Consider the following 26,437-nt stretch of genomic DNA (forward strand, 5'->3'; position numbering starts at 1 on the left):
TATAAATGATAGTATAAAAGTAACATCGCATTGCGGACATGAGTAGTACCGTGCGTGACATCGTATCATTATATTATTAGTGACTGCGAGTTTGTAAGTACATAGGTACTATATTTAGAACTTCTGTTTATATTAATACTTTTCACATATCTTTTTACTTTTACAGTTCCTTGAATATTAAAGACGATATGAAATCTATCATTTGTTGTTGTTGTTATATATTCAAGTATTATGTGATTAGAAATCCTACACATGTCTGTAGCAATTGTCATATAATCGTGATTTTTATAACGAAAAAGCACAAAGAGAACATATAGCGTGGACATATCGAGTGGGTGAAATAACACACGAATAGATCTTTTTTCACCTATTTTCCGATTTGTCCGTATTTCGGAATACGACTTTGTTATACATGGTTGGATTCGGCATAACATACCCTTCCATTTGGTCGAAAAAAGTTTTTTAGATTACAAAAAAAGTGAGTGGTGGGGATGTGTGATCGCAATCCGACGCAATCCACAAGCCGATGTTTGTAGTGCAGCATTGTAAAGCACTCTTGAAAAACCATTTCATTCTTATTTTAAAAAATTTTCTATCTTTTATAGTTTCGACGATATTCACTTTGGAAAAAAAAAAGATTTTTTTCAAAGGGATGTTTTACCCTTTAAAAGTGCACGCGTACTGGCACGTATATAAAATAACACGAGTCCCCTATTTTGATATAGATTTCAATATATTACAAGCTCATCAAAGTCGGAGGGAGGCGTGCTTCCGCATGCTTCCTCGTAAGTAACGAGGAAACATAAAAACATAATCGACGATACCAACGCCGTTGATTATAGCGGAATGCCAATAAATGTATGGCGAGTCTTATTTCTTATATTTCAGGCGCTCGCGTAAACGTCAGTTTCCTTCACGCAGATGTTTCGTTTAGATAATCTCTCCGTGCCTCGATCACGAAGACTATTTATAAATCATGCGAATCTCCAACACGCGCGCGTATATTCTTTGTATTTCAATCGTTTCAACGGGGTCGAAACGACCCGAACCGGATGCTTCGTCTGTTAAGTTTTCGACGCCGAGAGATCCGACTGAATCTCCTCACGAGCCAGATCCGTTCGAGCACAATGAATCCGATTGACGCGACAGCGACAGCGATATGACGATGCGCGCAGTGCAGTCGATACGCGAAATCTTAATTAAACATGAATGAGAATCGAACACGCGTTGCGTCTCTCGGTCGGACCGTGGTTTTGCTCGATGCAATATCACAGGAGCTCGCACGGCTCACTTTCACCTGGCACAAACGGCCAGGTTAGTTGCGAAATTCTCGCGGTTTTGTGTATATCGATACCCGCGGATTTGTTCGCGTTCCTTCTCACAAATCCAGCCGCGCTTTACGCGAGCATTTAATTCGCAGATGCTGTTGCTAATTGCATAAAGCGAATGCGAATAAAATTTACAAGCTTGTAGCGAATAGCAGCAGTTAAATTGCATCGGCTTTCATTTTTTTTCCTCACTTGCATATTTAACGCGCGGCGCGATAGTTTCGTAACAAAAGAAAACTGATTAAGGTTCATTACGCGGTAATTGCAAGCAGTGCTTGGCGGACGGTATTATGAGTTTTAATTATGAAAAGAGGGGAATCCAGTAATGTTGGAAAAATCTTTTCTTTTCCATCCTCTTCCTCGTCGTCTCTCAATCTTTTCTTCTTTTTTAACATCAACATAAATTGAAATCCTGGACGTAGATACACACAAGCGGCATAAATCAAAGCAACGGAAATAAATAATAGATCTAATCGAAACAAGCAGGGGGAGACTCAAAGGAAGACATAAAAGAAAAAGAGATGACATAATGGCTCAAAGAATTGTTTTAAAATTCTTATCTCTACAAACACATCGCAATAAAATCTCGAATAGGACGATCGTGAACGGAGATTCTAAAAAGTGGACCCGATCACGCGATGGCCGCCTTAACGACGATGTTCTCTCATTTATCAAGAATGGAAGTTGTCTCGCTTCTTGCGTCTATCCGTCACTCGTTAACCGGACGATCGTTACTATCGTAAAAGTCGGCTAGGCGAGGAAGAAAAAGAATGAAAAAGAGAGAAAAGGGAGAGATCGGGTTCGAGGTAAAAGACGTAGTTTTGGAAAAATAATAGCGCCCGGATCGGCTCCGAGAGTGGCGATCGTCCAAGGTATAATAATTTCGAGGAACCTACTCTCTTTCTCCTACGCCCTTCGCAGGCCTCCCCCGCTCCTCGCCCTGCGTCTGTGTCTGCGCTGCTTCTCTCGTCTCTCCCGAGTATACATCTTTTCTTTGTTACGTTTACGAGCCTCGTCGGATCCGGAGTAAAACCGCGCCGCTCCTCCCTCCTCCTCCTTCTCATCCCTCCCCGGTGCACGCGGCACGCCGGTGAAATAAATCCGTATATTCCGGGGGGTCTTAAATTCAACCGGAAATAGAATTTGTCCCGGGGCGGTCACGGGCGCCGGCAGTGGTGCGAGGAAAGTCCGACGAAACGCAGAAAATAAGAAGAATCGGACGAAAACGAGAGCCTGCCGAGCCGCCGAAAGGTGAAGAGCAAGAAGAGGAGAAAGAAGATGAGCGAGTACTCACACGTGGCTACGCGACATTATTTTAATGCTCTTTTTCTCTCCAAATAGCGAAAAAATGCTAATGAATAAGAAACAAAAATTACTCGTATTTTTCGTCACAGGAAATGAGAATGTAGATTTCCGTTACGTTGATTAGAAATAGAATTTCATGATGCGTTAATTATCATTCTTATGACAGTCTTGAAGGCTTGATTTTTTTCATTATTTACTTTTTATATGAAAGTCAGTTTGATGAAATAAAAAATTTCTTGTTGTAATGCGGTGTCTTACAATTAGTACAAACTAAAAGAACCGTTAACGAGTTAGAATTCTAAGATCGAGCAGCATAAATTAAGCGATAAATTTCCGTTATGTATGACTATATATTTTTACCTTCTATGACCATCAAAGTGTCATTCATCATGTTTGGAGATACCGACAGACTTTCCTATCGGATAACGAACTTCTCCGAGGTAAACTCAGTGAAACTGCGACGACGGGGGGCGTCTTAATCTGGATAAAAACGTCCAACCTGGCTACATTGGCGAAAGTTTCTCGCGGGGTTGTATGCAAAGAGTGGTCGGGGGGGTTCGCGGCGGTTGGGTGGAAGCGCGAACGCGACGTCACGAGACTCGAGGGGAGAGGGAGAGAGGGAGGCTTTTCACCTTGAAAGGAGGCAAGTGCACTCCAAGATATTCCCGAAAGCCGAAGAGAGGCATTGTACACAGTATGCGTGTATCAGAGGCGCACTCTCGGTTGTGCCCCCTTCTTCTTCCCTCCCCTTTTCTATGGGTTTGCGACGATCCAACGGGCGAGTGTCGCGGCTCGACGCGAAGCTCGTTGGAGGAGACGCGGCATCGCACAGAGGCAAGGCTTAAATTTTTCACGAACCACTCGAGTCGGGAGGTCTCCACCGCCTCCGAAATCTGCAATTTGGCGTAGGTACCTACCTGGGTGGTGGGTACACGGAAAGAGGTCTGGTCCGGAAGAGGACGCGAGGCAAAAATGTAGAGAGACAAAGGGAAGGAAAGAGTGAGGCTTTTGCTCGTTGAAGGAGGTGGCCAACCACCTAGTGAGCGACCCGCTAGCGAGAGAGACGATACCCGTCGTGTTTACGTCTGCTTTTCGGCGGAAGGAAAAAGTATAACTGGTAACGAGACGCGCGGGGATTGAACAAGGGAAAAAATGGGAAATAGCGTCTCAAAGGTACTCGCCTACGGGCAGCCATCCTCCTCCTCCATTGCCACTTCAATCTCTCTCTCGTGCTCTCTCTCGAGACGAGCGGAGCTGTTTTCGGCAATTTCTCTAGCGGGTCTTATTAAAAAAGTGAATGAGAAGGCTGGGGATGAAAGGAAGCACTATGGATTTCTAGCCCGTTCCGAAGAGGAAGTCGTTCTGAAGTTGGAAGAAGGCGGAACGAGAAGGACGATGAAGGAGACCCGAAGAGGTGCGCCGTAAGGTAAAAGGAAGACATCTTAAATTTTTGACGAGACCACTCGTTGAGCAATGGCAACGGCAGAAAACAAGTGATACCAGCAGCGGTTGGTAGCCGAGCTAGGAGGCGCTGTCCGCCAAGCCGAGCCGAGTCGAACCGAGCTACAGCAGCAGCAGCGGCGGTGGCGGCGGCGTTTCACTGAAGTCTGCAATTTCGCGGATGCATCTTGGCTGACCTGGCTAGAGAGTCGGAGAGAAGGGGAAGAGTGAGAGAAGGTCTTTGCCCGCTTTAGAAGAACTAAAGCGCGCCTACCGCCGCTCTTCCTCTCTCTCTCTCTTTCTTTATCTCTTTCGTTCTGTCTCTCCTCTGTCATCCTCTCTCCTCGCCTCTTTCCTCTCTCCTTTTTTCTATCTTTCTTTCATACACTTCTTTGACACGCACTCGCTCTCTTTCACCCCTTTATATTTCGGCACTCTAGAATTTCGTTCCTACTTCGATCCTCGCGCCCGTGCCTCCTCGCACGCGGCACCCCTCTGTCTTTCCTCCTCTATCTTGTTTCTCTCGTTTCGTCGAAGAATGGCGAGACGCCGGCCAGACCCTAGAGCCCTAGCAGCCGAAGCGAAAGCAAAAGACGCAGTTGGCCGAAAAGGGATGGTCGATGTTTCGCGCCCTCTCTCCCTCCCTCTCTCTCTCTCTCTCTTTCTCTCTTTCTGTTTCACTCTCCCTGCCGTGTCGCGTTCCCTACAAGCGTGAGAAAAGGACGGGAATCGAAGATAGAGGAAGCGAGAGGGAGACGGATAAACGCATGGTATTGATCCTGGAACCCCCTGCTCTCTCGTCTCGCCTTATCCCGGCACCCTTCCACTATCGTGATGAACCCCAAAGTTTTGTACGGGGCTTTCGCCCCTTTTCCTATTTCTTTCTTCCCCTCGCCGTTCTCGCGCTCTCTCGTTACTAGCACTATTTTCTTTGCCACGCACGATAATTGCCCGTTGGGCAGTAAGTAATTCCGGTCGGTGTCCCTAGAACTCTTCGCCAATGTGACGCAACTTGACCTTGAACTCGAGATATATCCTGTGTGCGTTTACTTTTCTTCCTTTATATGTGACACTTTTCTTGCCACTAGGCTTGTTAGATCAGTAATTAAAGGTCAGCATTTTTAAAAGAGACAATGTAGGTGAATGATGCGAGGAATGATATCTTGCGACTCGTTTCTTAGGGTTTTATACATGTAGCGCAATTTAATGTCATTTTATTATCATTTGTAACTATACAAATTATCATACATTTTCTGTACATGATATCAAATAACGCAACGGGTGATTTAATATGCAGTGTCAATTTATTAAAAAGAACATATTATAATAAAAATATTATGTATAATATATATATAAACCAGCAACATCGTTAGTTAAAGTAATGCCTTTCTCAATGAGAATTACGAAGATGATACCGTATTTTTCAGAGATGTCAGAAGTTAGAAGAGTAGAGAAAACAAAAGAACGTTTGTAGTTTTGCCTTCCCATTCATGCGAGTGATAGAAACGATGTTGCTTGTCTACGCATGTCGCATACCATCACCTTGGAAGCAAGGGAAGGTACAACTCGCAACCAAGCAGAAAAAGTGGTGTGTCTAGATTTTAATTAACGCCAGCTATCTCTTTATTTCTTTCAGACGCAGCAGCTGGTGAAATCCAACCGTATCGCCATGTAAAGCAAGAAAGATTGATCTCCGTTCACCATTAAAGGAAGTCACGCGTAATAAATGAAGCAAGACGACAGTTCTGTGATATAAACTATTGGGCAGCATTGTATTCATAACGTTATCATTCGGTCGTCACCGAGACAAGAAATATCCGAAGAACGTGTGACTCACTGCCGTGTGTGAGTCCGTTGGAAGAATTCTAAAGCTAAATAAGAGCGGCCGTCGGAGCGATAAGCTGGAGCACAAGCGGGCAGGCAAAGTAGTGGCCGCTGAAGAAGGCGGAGGTGGTGTCGACGAAGAGGGTGAAGGAATCCGGCGGTGGCTATCAGTGGCTGCACGTCGTCGGCTGCCGTGACGCGTAAGACGACGACGCGACGCGAAGCGCAAGGGGAGGCATGAGGAGACGAGAGTGACGACGCTCTGCCGGTGTGCTGCATCCTCTCGCACGGATCGTGAGAGGACCGGCGGCCGTCCAACGCGGCGGCAGTGGGGCCCACACGGAGATAAGAATGGCCCCCTTCAATATGGCGAGCGTAGCAGGCCTCCTAGCCACCTGCGCCGCCGTTGCTGCTTCCGCTGCCCACCTTCTGCCGTTGCTGCTGTTGCTAATCTGCCCGCGAGGGACCCAGGCGGAACAAGGTAAGCGCTCCTTCGTCGTCCGCTCGGCTCTCTATTCTCTTCTCTCTTCCTTACTTTATCTTCTTCTGCCTACCTATCTACGTAGGGCTAATCAAGCCGAGATGATAGTTCGCGGCGACACCTCGGGTCGCGATACATCGCGCCCGATTGCCACTCTCGGATGTATACTTAGCCAGATGTATCGGGTTAGGTAGGATCGAAACGGTTACTACTGCCGCCCGCGCCGCCGCCGCGTGATCGACCGATCTGTCGATCGTCTCGAGAAGGCGGAGTTCTTCGATGATCGCTTATCGTCAACTCGAGTCACCGATGACTTAATTATCTTCACGTTCACTAAAGTTACTTCTTTCAATACGGGAATCAAAATACTTCTCATTAATCGTTGTGGTTCGTTAAGAGAAATAGTTTAGTATAAACTATCCGCCAAGAACTTTGTTTAAAGTAAATTGAGATTGTATGGCGAAAATAACCGTGACAGTATTGTGAAAAACAAGTTAATATAGATCATTTAATTGCGGAAAAGCACTTAATGCGACTGATAATTCACGCTATATCTCCTTTGTCCCGATCTGAGACACTGGTCCTTCCTTCGACTAACGGAGAAGCGAACGTAAGAGACACGTTAGCTCGCATCAAGCCGACGTTTCCTGACGCTCCGGTCGTAATTTCGCGGCACGGCACGGCGCGGCGGCCGCGTGATTTATTGCACGGAGACGCTGAATACGAAAGGAAGGGAAAGAGAGAAAGAAAGACCAAATTGCCACGACACTAATTGCGCGCGCGTACGCGCCGCTATACTTACCCACACGACTATCCTAGCGACCGATCACGTGGTAGCTATGAGTAGATGAGAGCTATGCTCATCTGCTTTAACTCACATTAGACTGTTATTTTATATAATCCGCCTGCTCCTCTCTTCCTCGTGGGACAAAAGTTTCTAATTCTTATTTAACATCTCTTTTAATCATCTTTATCATGATATATGCGCTCGTTAAAGATTGAAGACTGTTTCTAAATTAGCGAAACTTTTGCAGCTTATGTTTAATAATCCTTTTTTAATTTATGATACCTCTCAGATGCATTTTATTTTAAATTTACTCCGTCGACCGAACAAGGGGAAGAAATTTCAGGTCCACTTACATTAACTAAGCTCTTTGTTTCTCGTCTGTCCTTAATCGCGATATAATTTCTCGTCGCATCGGGATTCACGGTAACGCACTTTTAATTTTCTTTTTTCTTCACCCCTCCTTTTTTCCCTTCTTGCAAGCACCGAGTCAGTGTCCCGAGGCGATGGATGTTGTTTGCTCGGATAAAGGATTCTTCTGTGTGCACTGCCCTCGTCCTGATCGTTGCGAACGTGATTTAACGGAGCCAAGATTGGACCTTCCAGTCCCATTATGCGTTTCTGAAGATCATCCACGCGGGCTACGTTTTCCATATTTTAACCGAAAAAAAGTCTGGCGCCTGGGGCGTCTCGATGGCTCGCCCTCTCCGCGGCCTCTCTCATTCCCCCCTTTCGTAGAGGGAATAACGATAATTTCGTAATGTGGACCAATCTTCCGAATTGCAAGATCGTCCGAGGTGCCGGTAGTTAGCGTTCAGGGATTAAAACGGGGTCGTTTCGTCGCGCTTTTGGGGACGGTCGGCACGGCTCGAGACGTAGAGACGCCTTCACGAATTCGGCCAGCAAACTCGTGGCATCCCGCCTTATTTTATACGGTCAACGGTGCGGTTTTGGAACGTTTATGTAAAATAAAATGCACACGGGCGGCTGAAACCTGCGCGATTATACGGACCCCTGTTTAAATTCCCTAATTTAAACACTAGAAATTAGTAGAAAATAAAATAATGGAACTTCTCGCATTTATTAGTCCTCGCCCTCTTTCCTCAGTCAAATATTGATTACATACTTTTGACGTCGTAAGAAAAAAAGAATATTTTTACAATATATGAAGTATATTCAATTTGCATCAATTTATAATTAATTATTGCATATTTTATTAATCATATTAAATGTCCCAGATGTAGAGAGCATCTGCACTGACCTTTATACATATGTTCGACTAGATAATAATCAAGGCTAAGGTCTCTCTCCCTCTTGCTACGCGCTATTTGCCCTTAGCGAATTTTGGCTGCCTCGGTTTCGAGATCTCCGGGTTACATCCTCCTGCGATCGCGACCACCGCGGACTAGCCGCGGCAAGTTTCCCCGACGACCCCTCGGGAGTTCTTCGCCCCCTCCCGGTACGTAACGCGTTTAATGGAACTTACCAAGGATCCGTTCCCAGTGGACCGTGTTTGCCAATGGAGGCGGCTAACTTCGTTTCCCCCGACTCGCACGAAACGCAAGCTCCTCGTTATCCTTACCCCCGCGATCTTTGCGCCTCCCGCTTCACTTCCTTCCGCTGCCGTCGTCGTCGCTGCCGCTGCCGCTAACATCCGCGAACTTTATCGTTCGATCGCGCTCGTGATCTCTAAGACGCGCGTCCATTACCTTAGTTCCCGAACTTTACAGGTACGAGCGCAGCCGATAACTCCGAGGGCATCGCTCGCTCTCTCGGAGCGAGCTTGCTCGCGAATTACCAAGACTTAAAACTCTTCATCGGCGCGTGACATCTTGCAAGATCGAATTCCTAAACTGCTTCTCGAAGTCCCGAATGCATACGGTTTTTTGGTCTCTTCTCTCGATATGCTTCATGGATCTAGATCGGTGATTTTCATTTTTTTCAACGCTAAAAAGATTTCCGAAACGACGAAATATAGTATATTTTTGAACATTAAAAGGATTATTGTTTACGTTTAAATGGTGGAAATAATAAGAGTATCTATTTTATGATCAGGATTTTTAGATTATCAGAAATCTCTCAATTAAGTGTAATTTAACTGCACCTCCTCATGCACTCGATCGAGCTCTTTCGAGGAATTTAGACGAACCTGTAATACGGCAGTCGAAACTCAATTACTTTCTCGAAGCAAGGCCCACGAGCGCTACCACGTTCGCTACTACCGTCCACTCGCGTTCCGAACTCATTTACTGCAGAGGCAAGTCCATCGTTTTGCTCCCCGACGATGCGATCGCCGGGAGAGCCGGCGAAACCCCACCCAAGACTCGAAACTTCCTTTCATTCGATTCCGTTGCACATTAGCGGACATTAGCCGAGAGCCAGCGCGAAATTAGAAGTGGACGAAATCGAAATTACGAAAAAAGTCTCCTTCTGTCTTCCTTCCTTTTTGTCTCGTCTCTATCGCTAATTTGTCTGCTGATTCCTTTATCGTAAATGCATTAATCAATACCACCCCCTCGACGCAGCTCTTCTCGGGTGACCCTCCAGGAGATTGATTAAATTTCAGTTAATCCCGGTACGAGCGATCCCTCGTTCCGTCTCTCGTCGCATCACGCGCGAGTTTCCGAAGCTCTTTCGCAGCGTCTCACACGCGCTTCGCGGGAGACGGAGCGAGTTTATCTCTTCGGCAGCAACGAGGAAGAAGTTAGCGATTCCCCGGTGCAGGAACGGCATCGGGATATCGGGAGCAAGGAGCGGCGGTGACGGGCGGTAGCCGGGAACGGGTCTCGCGAGAGGCAGTCCTCTCTTCCTGAGCAAACTCGATTGCCTCCGCGAAAAGGCAGAAAGACTCGTTCGAGCTGCGCTCGTGGCCGTGCGAGAGCCGAGCTCTCGTCGTCTCTACTCCTTCCTCCTTTGGCTTCCTCTCTCATCCTGTCTCACTCCTTCCTTTTCTCCCGGCTGTTGCCTCTCTCTTTCTCTCTCTCTCTCGTTTCTTACTCTCTCAGGGCACGGTGAGTAAGAGACGCGGCAACGCCGCAGGAATGCCCCCGGCCAACCCACCGCATGCATACCTGTACAACCTACTACTCTGATCCTGGGCCCCGACTGTACACGAAGAAAGCCTGGCAGCATCCTATCGGCCCGACAAGGACGGAGTAGGACTTGTCCCCTATCGTCTGAGAAGCGAAGGGACGTGCGGGAGAGAAAGAGAGGGAGAGAGACAGAGAGAGGGAAGGACTGTGCCTGGCTCTCTTCGTATATATTCGCGTACACGTGTACGTGAAGGTGGAAGCGAGGGCTTATGGTTCCGGCCCCCCCCCCCCCGTGTGCGCTGCCCATGCGCGAGGAAAAGATCACACGACGAATGTAGGCTACTCTCATTGACCGAACTCAACAGCGCTATGGTATCGTGGTTCAAAGGAGAGAGAGGGAGAGAGAAAGGAGGGGGCAAGAGGAATTCGAGATGGTACTTCTCCAGATACATCGGTGCACCGCGACGAAAATACATCTATCGCGAAATTGACCCTCTTACGACTTGAGCGTTATGCGCTCCGCTGCACCATTATGCAATAACACAGAGAGATACGCGTTATCCCGTACCTAGCATCGCTGAAGATATTAAGGAGAACGCTCCCCGTAAATAAAAATAATAATATTTGAATATATAAGAGGTAGTTGAATATATAAGAGTCTGGAAGAGAGAACTGAACGAGCGTGATATCGAAATTAACGCAAATACTTAGCTTCTTCGATTTCAGGATCAATTAGGAATGAAAACATATGGCGCTCGAGAAATTAATATATTCAAGCTATCAAGCGTCGTTATCGAAAACCTGTCAACGTCTCGATACGACGTTTCACTTATATCGTCGGAGGATGATTCGGTCGATATCCGTGAACAGACAGGGCATTCGCGTTCGATCACACTGTCGGTCGATCTTCCAAATCGGCTCTGTGGCGCGCCGAAAAAACTTCATATTTTTAACTCGACGCTGTCGTGTTACTCTTTCTCTCTCTCTCTCTCTCTCTTTCTCACTCACACTCTCTTGTGAAATATCAATGCGATTTAAATATTCAATATCATCGGCGACGTGCAATATCTGCTCTCGGTAGCCCAAGCTGTGCCACAAAGGGACGACCCAGTACAACCTGCCAGAATAAAAATCAGTATTTTTCATCCCGACGGTTTTTGTTTCGTCGGATGATTGGACGAAACCGCGCCCTCTCCCGTCCTCGTCGCCCTCCTTTTTTAATGCCAATCTTACTCCTATAAATACACTAGGTCGTGCTTTCCGCAGCTGGACCACCGCAATTTTGTTTCCGCTGAAAGGAAACCGTCATCGGTGGTCCCTTTGTCGCGCGTTTCCTCTTCGTAGATTTTCCAACGACGGCGACGGCGAGATGCGGCCCGATCGCGCCGCAGAGACAAATAAACTTGTCAAACTCAGCGCGAGGCGGGAAAAACGTGCGGCACGAGAGTAAGAGAGAAAGAGAGAGAGAGAGAGAGAGAGAGAGAGAGAGAGAGAGAGAGAGAGAGAGACTACGCGACATATATGTGTAATATGTGTATATCTTTCTACATATTCATGTACGTGCGTCTGTGTGCGTTTGTGTGTCTGTGTAAACGCGCCTTAAATGTGTATGTAACTCGCCGCAAAACGAGCATTGCGCGAGACGAAACGCGATATGCACGCACCAGGTACACGGCTGAACATAAATTTTAATCGCCGAGAAAAATCTCTCGCGAGTGAGATGGAAGAAAGGAGAGGAAAAAGAAAGACGTCGGTTATAAGAAGACGAAGAGACAGGTATAGAGATATATAGAGAAGTTAGGCATGCCGCCCAGTAAAACGCTTCGAATAGCGGGGCCCGAAGTACACCAACGACGAACGACTCGCGTTAGCCCCGTGTTACGTGTTTCCCCATTTCAGACGGGTATTCAAACCGGTATAATTTCCGTGAGCTCGAGCTTCGATGCTGTAGGCCAGGAGTGTCAAGCTCAGTTCTCGCACGGCTCGTCCTAAACATTCAAATTTGTTGATAATTGATTGCTAAATGCTTTGCCATCGTGTACTTGCGATATAACGTTTTATTTTACAGAAGAATAAAATATATGCTGTGTGTAAATTGCCAATTTAATATAAGTAAATGAAGAAGAACTCTATGGGCCGGTATCACAGTCTCCGATTAACGTGATCTTCCGATTAAACTCACTCTTCGTCTCTTTCTAGGGGGACAGTTTGAAAGAGATGCAGAGTGAGTTTAATCGGAGGATCACGTTAATCGGAGACTGTGATACCGGCCCTATACTAAAAAAAAACATTTAGGAATAATTGAAATTTAAGTAAACAACTTATATTGTTTAATTTGTTTGTTACACGTAGGTGTAAATGTTCAGGTTGTTATGATTGATTATTTGCTAGATAGCTATAACATCGTTCCTTTACAACGTTCCTGTACAACGTTACCCCTGCGTGAGAGAGCAAACTAATCTCACGGAACGATATTTTCAATAATTTTATTACGGAACGCGTGGAAAGGTGGTAGCAATTTGTCGGGCAAGGAAACAATATGCGAGGATCGAATGAGACGAATTGCTCCTCGGAAGTCGAAAGTGGCGTGTATCGACGTGTATATATGTATATGCCCGGCGCGCGGGGCATTTTATATAAGTATAGATATTCTCCCCCGGTTTTTACACCCCCGTGTGCGCCGCCGTCTAACAGCGCGCTTTCGTTTCTTCTCCGTGTATCTCCTCCCTCCTTCATCCCCATAAAGTCTCTCGAGGCGTCGCGACGAGGGCGTGAGCGTCGGCTGGTTACATTTCCTAGCAGACCATTATTTCTCTCTTACGCCTACGCGCGTGCGAACACGCCTCATCTCCACACACATACACACACACGAATCGGCACGGCACACGTATACCGCGCGAGCTCCGGGTATTTTCTCCCTTTTTGCCCCCGCTACTACATTACCTTTTCCGAGCAGCAGGGAGTTAGGAGTGTCTCGCTGCATATTAATGAAAAAATTTGTGACTTCCCTCCGTCATCCAGCAGCAGCAGCGGCAGCAGCCGCTGCCGCCGCCGTCGCACCTGCGAAAAAAGGAAGAGCTGGAAAAAGAAACGAGTGATTTCTCACCGCTGCCGCGCTGTTGGATCCTCCATCTCTTCTCGCGACCGCGTCTATCCCTTTGGATATGTATCTTGCTCCTTTTGTGCGCGACCAGCGCCGTTATAATGACACTGTAAATAAGATATCTGGTACAGTAACGTTTCGTTTCGAGACGAGCAATACTTGAATATAAACATGTACGTCTAACGTCTAGGAAGTCTTGCGACTCTAGTTATATGCGTCAAATGAACAAGTTGGGATTCTAAATAATTCATTACGCTTTCCAAGTCGGATTTGTTACCATCATCAGGAGGATAAGTCTTGACTTACGTCGCGAGGAGCGACGCAATGATATTTTCTCTTCCGCGTTACAAGACGAAAGCGGCTTTTGATCGATATGAAAGCTCTGCGATCGAGGGCAACGTGTTGAACGGCATTAGCGCGATATACAGCTAAATAAGGTTCGGGTTCAGCGAATAAGCGGAACGGCCAGATCAGGTACGCACGAAGGTCTCACGTGTACCTATCGGAACGAGTTTGGCGTCGTGTATTCGTGCGGAACACGATCAGGTGCGCGTAAGTGCATTTCTAAGACTGCGTAATAGCTGCGCCGCGTTTAGATGGCGAGGCCGGTTGTTGCATTCGCGCGAGTCCGCCTTTAACGCGGACGAGGCATTTAATGTCGCGCACGGTAATAAACGTTAACGATGAATTTAACGCGCCCGCGCGCGCATAAATACCTCGCGCGCGCGCTAGAAAACGCCGAGATCTCGATATTTCAACACGGCCGTGTTTCAAATTCCGCTAATCCGACCGTGTGTCGATCTCCCGCGTTAAAAACTTGAGCTCGAAATGACCCTCCGCGCTCATGTCGTGTCATGTAAAATGCGTCGTTACCGTATTGATATCTTGTGCAAGATCTTGGGTTACTGTACCAAGAGTTCCGAAACGCGACATTTATCGTCTCGTTTATTTATTCGAATGCGGCGTATTGCAGGAAACTCTTTAATAGCCACGTCGACGACATCATCGGGTATCGGGCATCAGGACAGTTTGGATGACCCGAGTTTTGGGCACGCTCTGACAAGATCGTTCACCATTTCCATCGCGTGGACCACCGAGGTCACCGTCGATGGAACTCGACCGGTGATTCAAACGAGAAATGAAACGAGATAACTTATGCGCGCCGCTGACTCAGGTTCCTCGTTATTTCGGATCGTGTCATAAAATCTCGGTCTTAACAACGCACGCGAGGATACACCCCACCCTGTAAGCGGGAATTGAAAGATTCCTGGGAACGTCGACCGGCCGAAAGAAAGAGAGAAAAAGAGAGAGAAAGAGAGCGAAAGGAAAGAGAAACCGCAAATATCTCCTTCGACCGCGAGAGCGAACGCTTTGCTAATGAACCCTCTCATCGCCCTCATCGTGCTGATTAACGACTCCTCGAACGAACCGACCAGCCTTTGCGCGTTGATCAATATCGCGTTTTTTTTTAGTAAATTATATGTGAATAGCTATCGCTGTAGCTCAGCCGAATCCTGCGATTCTATTTTATAATTACTTCTACGAATTGCCGGTATCTTCGTCCGTTCGAATTTACTCATTTTGAAGGTTGCTAATAAAATTCCACGTATATTCTGGTATATTAGTAAAATTCACGATATTGCGGTGCATTATTTATTGCACGAGATTTTTTGCTGCGTGCAATTAAGTAGCTTTTTGCAGTTGGATATCAAAACGATAATCTTGATTTTTATCTGTTTCTCATTCCCAAGTTCTTGATTATATTCATTATCAGTGGCATGCTAATATAATTTATAAAGCAAGTACCTTCTTGGAACACATCGTACGATTAATCGAACGCGTTTGTGGACTGAAGCTCGATTCGTCATCCGAATTCCAAGGATACATTCCCCGACAAAGCGGACACTTTTATGGAAGACGGAGTCGTTACGCGGAAGAGCCAGTAGCATAAGGAACGAGGACAAAAAGAGACCAAAGGAAAAGGTGGAAAAAAAATAATCGTAATCATCATTGCTCGCCCGTAAAAAGGAACATAATGAGCGAGCCGCTAATAAAATAATTATAATATTGGGAGCCCGGTAATAGATTCTCGGAACGCATTAACCGGTCTCCTTCTCTCTCTTCCTCTCTCTTGAGATAAATCGCAGCGTGTATACCAAGCAAGGGAGGGAGGGAGGGAGGGAGGGAGAGAGAGAGAGAGATGCCTGTTCGCTTATGCACGCGTGCAAGACACGTGCAAAATCGTGGCACGTCGCGATCGGACGCCGACCATGTGTAATACGCATAGCGTACGCATACACGCATACACATGTAGATACTTCTGCACGCGTGGCGGTGCGGCGGCCGCAGAAACGCGCTTCGTGTATCGAATATTCGCGGTATGTGAAAATTACCGAGCCGTATAAACTGCCGATCGGACAGATGGCCGACAAATCGCGTCGGGGAAAATATACGGAGTGTCCCAAGTTCTCCCGCACTGCCTTTCATGGCCCTTTCCTCCTGCCTTATATGCATCCGGAATATTTCTCGTCCACATGCAACCGCGACGATCGAGAATTATTTTTTTCTCTCGGCGTTGTTGATTAAGCCGGATATATATATATGTGTATATATATGTGTGTACACCGATCGCATGTGGGGATTATCGGTATGCAGGATTACTGACCCGCATAAATCTCGGATAAAGGCAAGAGCGTCGCGACGCGGCGCCGGGCAGCGGCAATTTTCCGATGATTTTCGCTGATCGCTTCGGCGAATCGACGACGCGGTAGAAAAATAATAAAGCATAGGAGAGAGAGGAGCGGGACGCGATATGGCCCACCCGATATTCTAACGAGATATTTATCCTCTTTTTTGACGGTCGCGCCGACGAGATCGCGCCAGGCCAATTAAAAAGAATAACGAGAAATATAATCGGCCGAATCGGAGTCGGTCCGGTTCGGCTCTTTCTCTCCCTCTTTCGTCCCTCCTGAGGACAGAGGACGAATTTTTGGCAGATATTTAGACCGATTAATTTAATTATTGCGATCACGGCATAGGGATCACCTCCTTGTGGAGATCAAGCAGTAATTTACATAGTGATGTGAGATTCAGGCTGTTTGAAAAACCGGACCGAAGCGCGGCGTTTGGAAGAAGACCGAATCACCCCGGCGCGGCGCTCGACAAGAAATGATCAAGAACAAGGGTGAAATCGGGCCGAAGCATGTTGTCAAGCGAATTTATTTTTCTTCCCCGATGACGTGAACGTGGAGAGCGAGAAAGACAAAGAGATCGAACGGACCGGGTCGGTCGTACGGTTCACTTTGTCAGACGATCGTTTGGGACGATTAATTTGATTATCGCGGTGTGATAGCAATTTACATAGTAATACGCGACTTAAGTTCGCGAGAAGAAAAAAAGGAAAGGGAAAGGAGATCGGCAGAGGCCGAAGGTATCCTCAACGGAGTAGCGAATCGGGCAAAAAGAGGAGTGAAGAGAGACGAGCTCTCGTAATCGCCAAATCCTCTGCTTACACACGTCTCCTCGTTGTTTTAGATTAGAGAATTCGATTATCGCTGTCGCGTCTCTGGGACGGAAGGTTTCTATTCCAAAAAGCCTCACACGATGTGATTTACATGCTAATACAGAAACCACTCTCTATCTTTCTCTTTCTCTCCTCCCTCTCTTTCTCTCTCTCCCTCTTTCGTTCTCTCACATGCACGCGCCGCAGCACGGGGGTCGTAAGATAAATTAAAGCCCGCTTCACACCATGAAAGCTGCATCGTCGTGGCTGCAAGTATCATCCACCGTTAATACCACTGGGAAAATTTATGAACGGATGGAGGATGAGAGAGAAGGGTGATGGTTCTTATTTATTTGGATTCGTTTGGGCCACGATGCGCGGAAACAAATAAATATTTCGGTGAATTGGCCTTATCCCAACACATGATTGATACAACTTGGCTCCCGATTTTCTTTCTTTCTTTCCCGTTTGCTAATCATTTATTTTTCTTTTTATTGATGATAAGTTAATTTATATTCAGAAAGCTAAACTACAACGGGGGATTAGTTATTTAATATTATCGCATTGTAATTAACTCTCGTTAATTTTTATTTACAATAGCAAAAAATTAATTTGTCTTATTTCATTACTTTTTATACATACCGATCGTCTAACAGTCTCGCTCTGTCCGCGTTTGTATCGTATGTTGTATCTGCACTTGTGTAACTGCTTATAAGAAACGATTTTTCTGTCACATATGTTATTCGCTAAAATGTTAATAAGTGCTTCTCTTTTTCTTCTCTTCTTTTTCATAAAGTGCTAACGAAAAAACGGAAAAGAAGAAAGACAGACTCGAGGAGAAAGACTATTGGAAAGAGAGAAGGATAAGGGGGTGGGTTTGAGAAGTGCTGAGGCGGCCGGCCGACGGAAAACAAAAGAATAGGAGGCCGTACTTGAAAAGCACAATTGAAATTCAAGATCCATATGCAAACAGCGCCGTTGGCGGGAGAAGAAAAAGAAGCTGGAAGATAGGAAACGAAGAAAAGAAAGAGGAGAGACTCTCAGTCTCTCTCTTCTCCGTCCTTCTCTCGAGGCTCGGTTTCCCGCGATATCGAGAGAGAGCTATATTCTCTAAATAATTGATTTAACATGTGTACATACATTATACGCAAACATAATAACGCTATGTAAATGGTGATTCCACCCATGCGACGCTGGCTCATACGTAGCGTGGGTCGAGTCCACAAACCGCGTCTACCATCGCGTCGCATACGCGTCCCCCTTTGCCTTCCCGCCGCTACCGCCGCCTTTCTTATGCCGCCCAGTTGGACCCACGATAGTAAGCCGGGGGTCTGCGGGACCCCGCAGAGACGGGAGACCGGGGGTTAAGTTACCGAGCACCTCATATTTTTTCATCCTCCCGGGGAATCTTCTCTTTTCCCCGCCTTACTTTTCCCCTCACTCGCTCATCATTCGAGAAGGGTAATTTTGTCTACGAATTCAGAGAGTCACTTCCGCGATCGAAAAGATTACGAGGGGGTGACGAAGCCTGATGCGATAAATGAAGCCGACGAATAAATTCTCAGATGGAAATCGACGTCCCCGTGTGTCATACGTTAAGCTTCCATGTACGTCTGAATTTTCCATTAACTTTTCAAGGCGCGATGATTATGATATGTAAATGTTTTTTTTTTTAATCCTTGCATTTATCAAATCCCAACTTTTTAAAAAAGATAGCATATGATTATTAGATATACACATTACTGTTAAGGAACGCCAAGATCAATTATATCTTATTCGTCTCTATTATCAATTATTTTCTTAAATAGAGATAATAGAAATATATTCAACAAAGTTCTCTAAGAAAAATTAAACTTTAGGAATAAGATATATTTTTTTCCGATTTATTTTATAGTAACTTTGTTTGACTAGAGTGTCGCAGATACGAAATTAATCCGTCAATATGTCTATATTAAACTACACGTTGATTGTATCTCGATCTTTTACACAATGCGGATTAGACCGGGGATCCCCATTGGGGCATATTCGAAACTCACACGATGAGTCGACACCCTGGCAAACAAGCTGTGGAAAAGGGATGCATGTGGATGGACGGCAGCTGACGATCGAGGATTGTGTGTGAGAGAGAAATAAAGAAAAGATAATTGATAGAGAAGGGAAGAGGGATTCTGACAAATTGGAAGGCCGTTAAAGCAAAAGCATGGAGGCGTTGCTCGTTGAAACTGAAGGAGAGAGGAGGATCCCGATACCTAATGAGGGAGAGAAGAGAGAACCCAGGAGAAAGAGGAAGAGACAGAATAAGTCGGGGAAAAAGACGAGCTGCGCGCGGCACTCGTGTCACGATGGGCCTCGTAGCAGCATTTTTAGAGCCGAAATAAAGTCGAGGAACGAACGTACACCGTCTCTTGAATATCCGCTGGGCGCGCGTCGTAAGACGTAGGTGGTCTTTCTTCCTCGGCGTCCTCTTTCCGTCTCATTCTCCTTCTCGCGCTGTCGCGTCGTTCCCATTCTCGTTCGTTTCTTCGCTCGTCCGTCCCATTCTCGCGTTCGTCTGCACTGCGCGGCTGATCTACCGAACGAGCCGAGCGAGCGCATATGCCGCGGCAGTTAGGTGAGCGCACATGCGCCCCTCGCCGCACATTGGACTTTTCGAGGCACGGAATTGCGAGACGTGACTTCCTCGCTCGCGAATGCCGTCCGGACATCCCGGTTCTCTCGCCGCTGATCGATCGCCGCGCGTATGTGACGCGCGCGATCTCGATTTGCAATTCAACTCGTCAACGTCGGCGCAATGGCCAACCGATGGTCTAACATCGCGATTGTGACCAGCGACTCAATTAAGCTGTTCTAAAATAATCTAAAAGAAATCCCAGATAATTAGCAAGAGAGTAATTTATTTAACAATGACAGACAGAAAGAATTAGTAATATAATTTTTTTAACTACTTACGAAAGAGATAATTGTTTCTTTGACTTTTGTGTCACGTTTTATTTGAAAGCTTACATCCCTTCGTTCACTGGTTTACGTACGTAGCTATTTTTAAATGTTTCGCGATGTACCGTCGTTGAAATCAAACGAGATACAATAACAGTCGAAGTCGACCGAGCGGTACAATCGAATAGACCGACTCACCTGGATATTTCGTTAAACCCTAAGAATCGTAGAGCGAAGATGGAGGCGAGATACGAAGCGGCCTCGCCCGACGCTCCGACGTACAAAATGCAAATCGCCTGGGATAAAGATGGAATCTGGATAACGGTATCAAAATCTGGAATACTTCCTCGATGCGCGAGCACGATGGGAAACGCGAGGAACGGCGAGTATAACGTCGCCCGTTCGCGTTTACGTGTCCGTGCCGATCTTGATGAAACCGGCGACGGTCTCTCGCTCCGCTCCGAGAGAAAGAGAGAAAGAGAGACGATCCTGGAAGCTGCGCACACGAAATCTCCGTTGCCGCTCGTGAGAGTCGGGCATTAGCGGGAACCGACACCGCGGGTGGGTTTCGGTGAATGATAACCGCGGAACGGTATAACGATATTATATCGTCGTAAGATCAGGCCGGTTGATCTCGTATGCGTATATGTGCGTGCGTGCCCGTGCGTGCGCGTGCGGAAGACGAAATCGTAATCTTAATCGTTCTCGTGACGGGCAACAGGTTCTCTCGCGCTCGCGATTCAATCGTGGGCCTCTTTGGATATACAAGCGCGCGCGCGGGGTCGACCCCCTTATACGCGAGGACCGTACGGAAAGAACAGGCCCGTTACGTCACTCATCCATCTCTTTCTTCTGGCGACCTCTATTGATTTATCGTCGCGAGAAAGCATATACGATTTCTTCCGTCGTAGGAAAGGCGGGCGGGTGCGCGCGCTCTCTCTCTCTCTCTCTCTCTGATTAGAGGTATGCATTGTGCATCGATCGACGGCTGATGGACAGAAGGAGAAAAAGACAGAACGGTGTCGCCTTGCGCAAGCTAGATTGGAAGCCACGGGAGATAAGCTGACCAGCCGACGTCGGTGACCGAGCCGATCACTCAGGGTCGACAGATCCCCGAAGGTTCGGACTTCGGAGACGAAAGAGAGGAGATCAGACCTTTATTCTCGCGGTATCTCTTTCAGCTCGTTAACTACTGACACGATCGTTTGAACCGAAACACTATGTGTCAGAGACGTAATTTCGATATTTCTTCGATATAAGACTTTTGAATCTTGATACAAATTACCTGAGCTTAATTGCGACAGGTTCGGTCTGTGACACAGTGACAATTAACACACTTTCTGAAAAAGGTGAAAAACTTGCCGTCATATTTAATTTTCTTTCTTTCAAATTTACAATTAATTTTTCACAATCAGAAGCTTTATTATACTCGGCTGTTGTGTAAACTTTCCTTTAATTTTGCCGATTGCTTGCGCCTTTTATCGATTATGTTGGCTTGGCTGCCGTAGATTACGCGAACAGTTTGAGATCTGACGCTAACTAATTACTGCACTACCCGTACCTAATCGAAGTTAAACCATTCAATAGTGGATTTGCATCCGTGACATGGTTTCTACTCACTTTCAGCAAGTGTGGCATAGGTATATCGTGACGAATCGGCTTACTTCGTTGATAGTATCGAAACAAATTTCTGTTAAAACGAGGTCGACCCCAAATCGGCTCAAAAACACGTGCACGAAGGAAAGTACGACGTACGTCGGATACCGTGTACACCACTTCAGTTGAGAACAGTTAAACGGGAACTCCTTTTGCCGATCGATAAGATCAGATTCCTCTCTCGTTTGAATAATATGAAAAATCGAGATGGATAGATAAATGGAAGGAATAAGAGGAACCGCGCTGGATATGTACTGGGTGGAATCGGGAAAAGGGGGGGACCGTGCACAGAGGGCGGCGGAGCAAGGGTTCGAGGGGCGGAGAAGAAGGGTCGAAGACGCACCATCGGTGGAGTGAGTTAGAGCCGGCGGGCAACGCTATGCATACCGTCACACCCTGCGACACGCTCCAAATTTGAAATTTAAATTCGGTACCTCTCGCGGGACCACGTTGTACACCGGTTACACACGCACACAGATATACTTACGTGCACGTAGATGCACGCACACTTACAGGGAGAGATCTATGCATGTCGCGAGTGTGCATACAGGACGCCCCAAAATAATTTTAGACGCTCTATGCTGAAAATTCCATCTAATTAAAAGTTATTTAGCATATTAAAGAGTAACACGTTCCATCGTGCGAAAGCAAGTGATCGAAACAAATAGATTTTAAAATTTCATTTCTTACTTGGGCGGGGGTTACAGGGTTCCTACAATAATAGAATTTTTATGAAAAGCTGTTAACCCTCGAGATATATCTTATGTTAAAAAATTTAAACTGCATTGTAGCGTGTCGTCTAAAATTTTCATCAGGGAAAGATTGTGTTGGAAAATTTCATGTAGAATACTGCAATTGTCAAGTCGTCCCCTTTTGGGACACCCTGTGGAAAGCGACTGGCAAAGCGACGGCGAATCAGAATGTTTGCGAGAACAGGATGGAGCGAAAGACAGGAAGGATGTATCGTCGTTTTCACGACGACCGACCTGCCCGTTAAGTCGTTTCCGCTCGTCGGTAAACACACGCGGGAATAGTAATTCAGAGACAGGGACCCTGCGCCGTGTCCTTTCACCTCCCGTCTGCCCTCCACTCTGCTTTCCTCCCACGACTGGTGAAGTTGTCTCGAGTCGTGTATGATTGTCTTGTCTGCTTGTCGCTGTCGATCGCGTTGAATTTCAGGCGAAGGAAACGCTCTTTTGGGATGAGCTTGTTTTCTCGAATGTCAGCCGAAAATCGGAGCGTGCTCTTTCACTTTGCATCTCGTGCATTGTACAAGCTACCGTTAGACTTCGTTGCTTCGCTCTCGAAAGAAGTAACTATGCAACGTAACGAGGAGAGTCTCCAGAATCAATCAGACATGTCTAGGAAAGTTATTCTTAAACTTTAATAATTCTAATTTTAACGTGTTGTTCATTGATTATTTTCTTCGCTGTACATGATTCTAAAATTTTTTTATTAATAGAAAGTATACACGGTAGACTATACTTAAATGTCCGCACTACTTACGTCCAGCGACCGCAGAACATCCTGCAAAATAACGGTTACATCGCGCCCGCGAGATTATCGGCGCCGCGACACCGTCTTTTCTTCGTGTTCGTTCAGCCGCAAGCTTTTACCGAACGTACATAATCGCATTTTCCTCGGTTATGATCCGAGTCACGAGAGAGAAAGAGGGAGCGCGTCCGTAATTTTTTCTCGTTCCCCTCTATCGTTCCCGCCGCTCCTCTTCTCGGCATTCCACGACGACACACGCGGCGAGTGGCTCACGTCATGTGACACGTGTCCGACGGACGAAGGCGCATAATGCACGTGTCGCACGCACGATACATAGCGGCTGCACCGGCATGTGACGACCGCCGTCGCGTCGCGTCATCTCGTATACCGGGGCGGGCGGCTGCACTTTCTCTTTTCGCGTCGATGATCGCGCATCGTAGATGCGGCCGACCAGTATAGAATCTTTAAACCGCACCGTTATCTCTCCCTCGTGATACCACGCACTTGTGGCGAAGTAATTCCGAGGTGTAGCATTAGTCGAACGAAGTCCTGAAATTTATGCTAGCCCTAAAACGAATATATTCCCGAGGGATAAGAATCAAGGTACATAAATCAAGACTATTAAAAAGCGTGTGTCACAACAAAAGTCACAACGAAAGGAAATGTGGTACGATATATGAATATATAAGAGATTTATGTATAGAGAATGTTCTAAATTCTTCTGTACTTTTTAACAAAAATTTAGATTAATTTTGTTATGTCTTGCCTCTTTCTAAATAAATTTTTAATACCACAAAATTGACTTCATATCAACCGTTGCAATTGATCGGACAAAAGGAAACATTTATAGGAGGAAAACTTTTAAACGAGGAGGAAAATGGCCAGCGCTTGCGGTTCCTTTAATAGCCGCTATAGTTATACGATTGAATAGTTACTAAAACGTCATGACAGTCGATTGAAATTGTTGGCAGAGTCATGCTCGTCGAAATTATTACGTATAGCAGCGTGCCTCTTTCCGTGGTCATCTATGCCAATAACTATAGTTATCTTATCCCGGAATTACCCTACACAGCTGGTACAGCGATATAGCTATACGTGTATAGATTGGAAATGGTACACTCGATAGTTCCTATACGGAGACATATCTGTTTCTTACGTGGCTCAAGTTCATTCGTGTCACTACGTAAAATCGATCCGAGGGGGTTTGTCATCCCATAATCCATTCTTACATCTCTTCCGTACGCGCGCGGGGCTTCCAGAAATAAATATCTTCTTCGACGTAACACTCGACAAGAAGACGGAAAATGGCGCTGTTTAAAATGCAAATTTGAAGAAACGCGATTATAAAGCCGCGGATTGAGTCGGATATTCGTCGAGTAAATCTCATCGGCGTCGGGGAATAATCCCGGGGTCAATCTGCTAAGGCTTTCCGCGAAGTTTATTAGGAACGATCGAGGCGATATAGAAGGAGCAAACTCTCTCGGATCTTACTCCGTGAATTCGGTTGCGCGAAGGCGCGCGTGCCTATATATCCTATAAGTTCTTCACGAGAGCACTCGAATTAGATCGGCACGCTGCAGTGCAAACTCCACTCCTGCGAGATACTCTTCACAATGGGATGACTTAGAGGGCAACTGATCCAGCAGCTTAAAACGGAGTATCCCCTCGCGATATTAATGCTCACCGTCTCTCGCGCATTCCATCAAACTCTCGCGCATTCTAAAGTAATCTAAAATATATGCGTATCTTATGAAGCGTTCGTACAATACACTCCTTCATATCTAGTCCAGATAGAAAATAAAAATTGTTACAGCAACAGAGAGAAGGTTTTATTTTGCAATTTGGGTCAGAATCGCCTAAAAATTTGTTTAGGTCTCTGTTGGACCAGGACCTCGTCCCAGATTAATCCCAAAAGTTACATTCGGCACAATTTTTGTTTTGTTTTGAGCACGCAACCTGTCGCTCACACTCTGCTTCGCATCGGTTTGGATGCAGCGAGATAATTGCAGTTCGCGCAAGTGCCTCTGTCGAAAAATGATCGGTGGCAGGATGGGAGATCGATGGACGAGGAGATAGAAGCACAAAGGGGGAAAAGGGTCCAAAAAATAGGACAAATAAAAATAGATTTTACATCATGCAGTTTTCATCTTTGAGATTGTATTCGGCGTCAGCGATAGGTACATTCTCATCCATGTCGCGCTCTAGCATATATATATATATATATAAGAATTCAAGGGCCCGATATCTAGATAGAAGCTCTAGGACAATCATTCTAGAAGCTGGCAACGCCAATCCAGTCCGATTATGGATTTGGGGCAGATATCGCGAGATGGAAAAGAATGAAGTGACTATAAAGAGAAGGAAGGAAAGAGGGAGGAAGGTGGAGAACGAGCATGAGAACGGAACGATGAAAAGGAGATGCAGGAAGGAAGGACGAGCGGGCTGTCAAGACCGAAGAGAGAAAGGGCGCTAGAGATACAAAGAACGCGAGGCGAAAAGAAGAGAGACAAATGAACGAAGGAGAAGAGAGGAATGTGCCGGGCGCGTGGATGAGAGGTGAAGAGAGGAAGAACGAATCGACGAAAGGGAGAGAGAGAGGAGAATCGAGGGTTGGTGGCGGCCCAGACCCGGTCGATACGACCACTACCACCAACATCACCACCGCCACCTCTACCACGATGCAGGACAGAGCGCGGAACTTGGTTCCTACGCGAGAATGCATACACCGATACACAGTGGAATCTTCCCGTTTTTTTTTCTGACCTTACCTGCCTCTCTTTCTCTCTCTTTCGCTCCCTCTTTCTCTCGCCGTATTCATCTCCCGATATTTTTTCACCCCTCGCGCTCTCAACCATCCGCCATTTTGAGAGGGAACATCCCTCTTCAATGGGTCGATTTCCTCACGATGACTTTGGCACGTACTTTGAGCTCAGACAAGTCTGGATCATTAATTTCGTATCGCGCTCCGTTGTAATATAACATTGAGACGTGTAATTATATATATCTGTGGTAGATGTGCGATTGTATGAAATAAGGTAGTTAAAGAAGTCGCTTTAGTCGTAAGAGTATAGAGATAAAAATAAAGAAGAAATTAGAAAATTCTGTAAAGTTCATGTTCTTCGCTACTTTATCAGATAAAATACATATTTTTTATCTTAAAATTTAGGAAGAAAGGAGAATAGAGACACAAATAAGATGAAAATTTATTTATTATTATATTATGATATAAGCTCGGGATGACATCTCGTGCACATACTCACATCGCATTTTCTTTGTGATTGCAGTTGTTCTCTTGGACACGACGACGGAAGAGAAACTCGACTGGACGAGATACCCGTTCGGGCCTCAAGCTAACACTCCTGGCGTAAGTATACCGAAATTTCTATCGCACGTCGATGCGCATGAATAGAAGGCATCAAACTTCTTCTCAAAATGTTGGCGAGAAAACTTTTTCCTCTCTTCGATACGAAGGAAAATTATTCATTCCGATAGCCGGTAACTCCCTCGACTCTTTAAGCGATAAAAGCATCGAGAATCCGAAAGTAAGATCAGAT

At 46.1% G+C, this 26,437-nt stretch overlaps 1 protein-coding gene across 17 annotated transcripts in view; it reads left to right on the forward strand.

Annotated features, from left to right (window-relative positions):
• Positions 1-26,437, forward strand: part of Eph (Eph receptor tyrosine kinase) — a 92,821-nt gene that overhangs the window by 28,228 nt on the left and 38,156 nt on the right. For 16 of the 17 annotated variants that reach the window (XM_071795870.1, XM_071795875.1, XM_071795873.1 and 13 more), the window contains exons 2-3: positions 5,710-6,378; positions 26,168-26,247. In XM_071795870.1, coding sequence (XP_071651971.1) covers positions 6,249-6,378; positions 26,168-26,247 — 210 coding nt within the window. In that variant the 5' untranslated portion in view covers positions 5,710-6,248. Of the gene's footprint in view, positions 1-48; positions 94-5,709; positions 6,379-26,167; positions 26,248-26,437 lie in introns of those variants that run through there. The other variant, XM_071795871.1, reaches the window with a different exon arrangement.

Source organism: Temnothorax longispinosus, chromosome 12 (assembly GCF_030848805.1).
Source record: "Temnothorax longispinosus isolate EJ_2023e chromosome 12, Tlon_JGU_v1, whole genome shotgun sequence".
Taxonomy (NCBI): domain Eukaryota; kingdom Metazoa; phylum Arthropoda; class Insecta; order Hymenoptera; family Formicidae; genus Temnothorax; species Temnothorax longispinosus.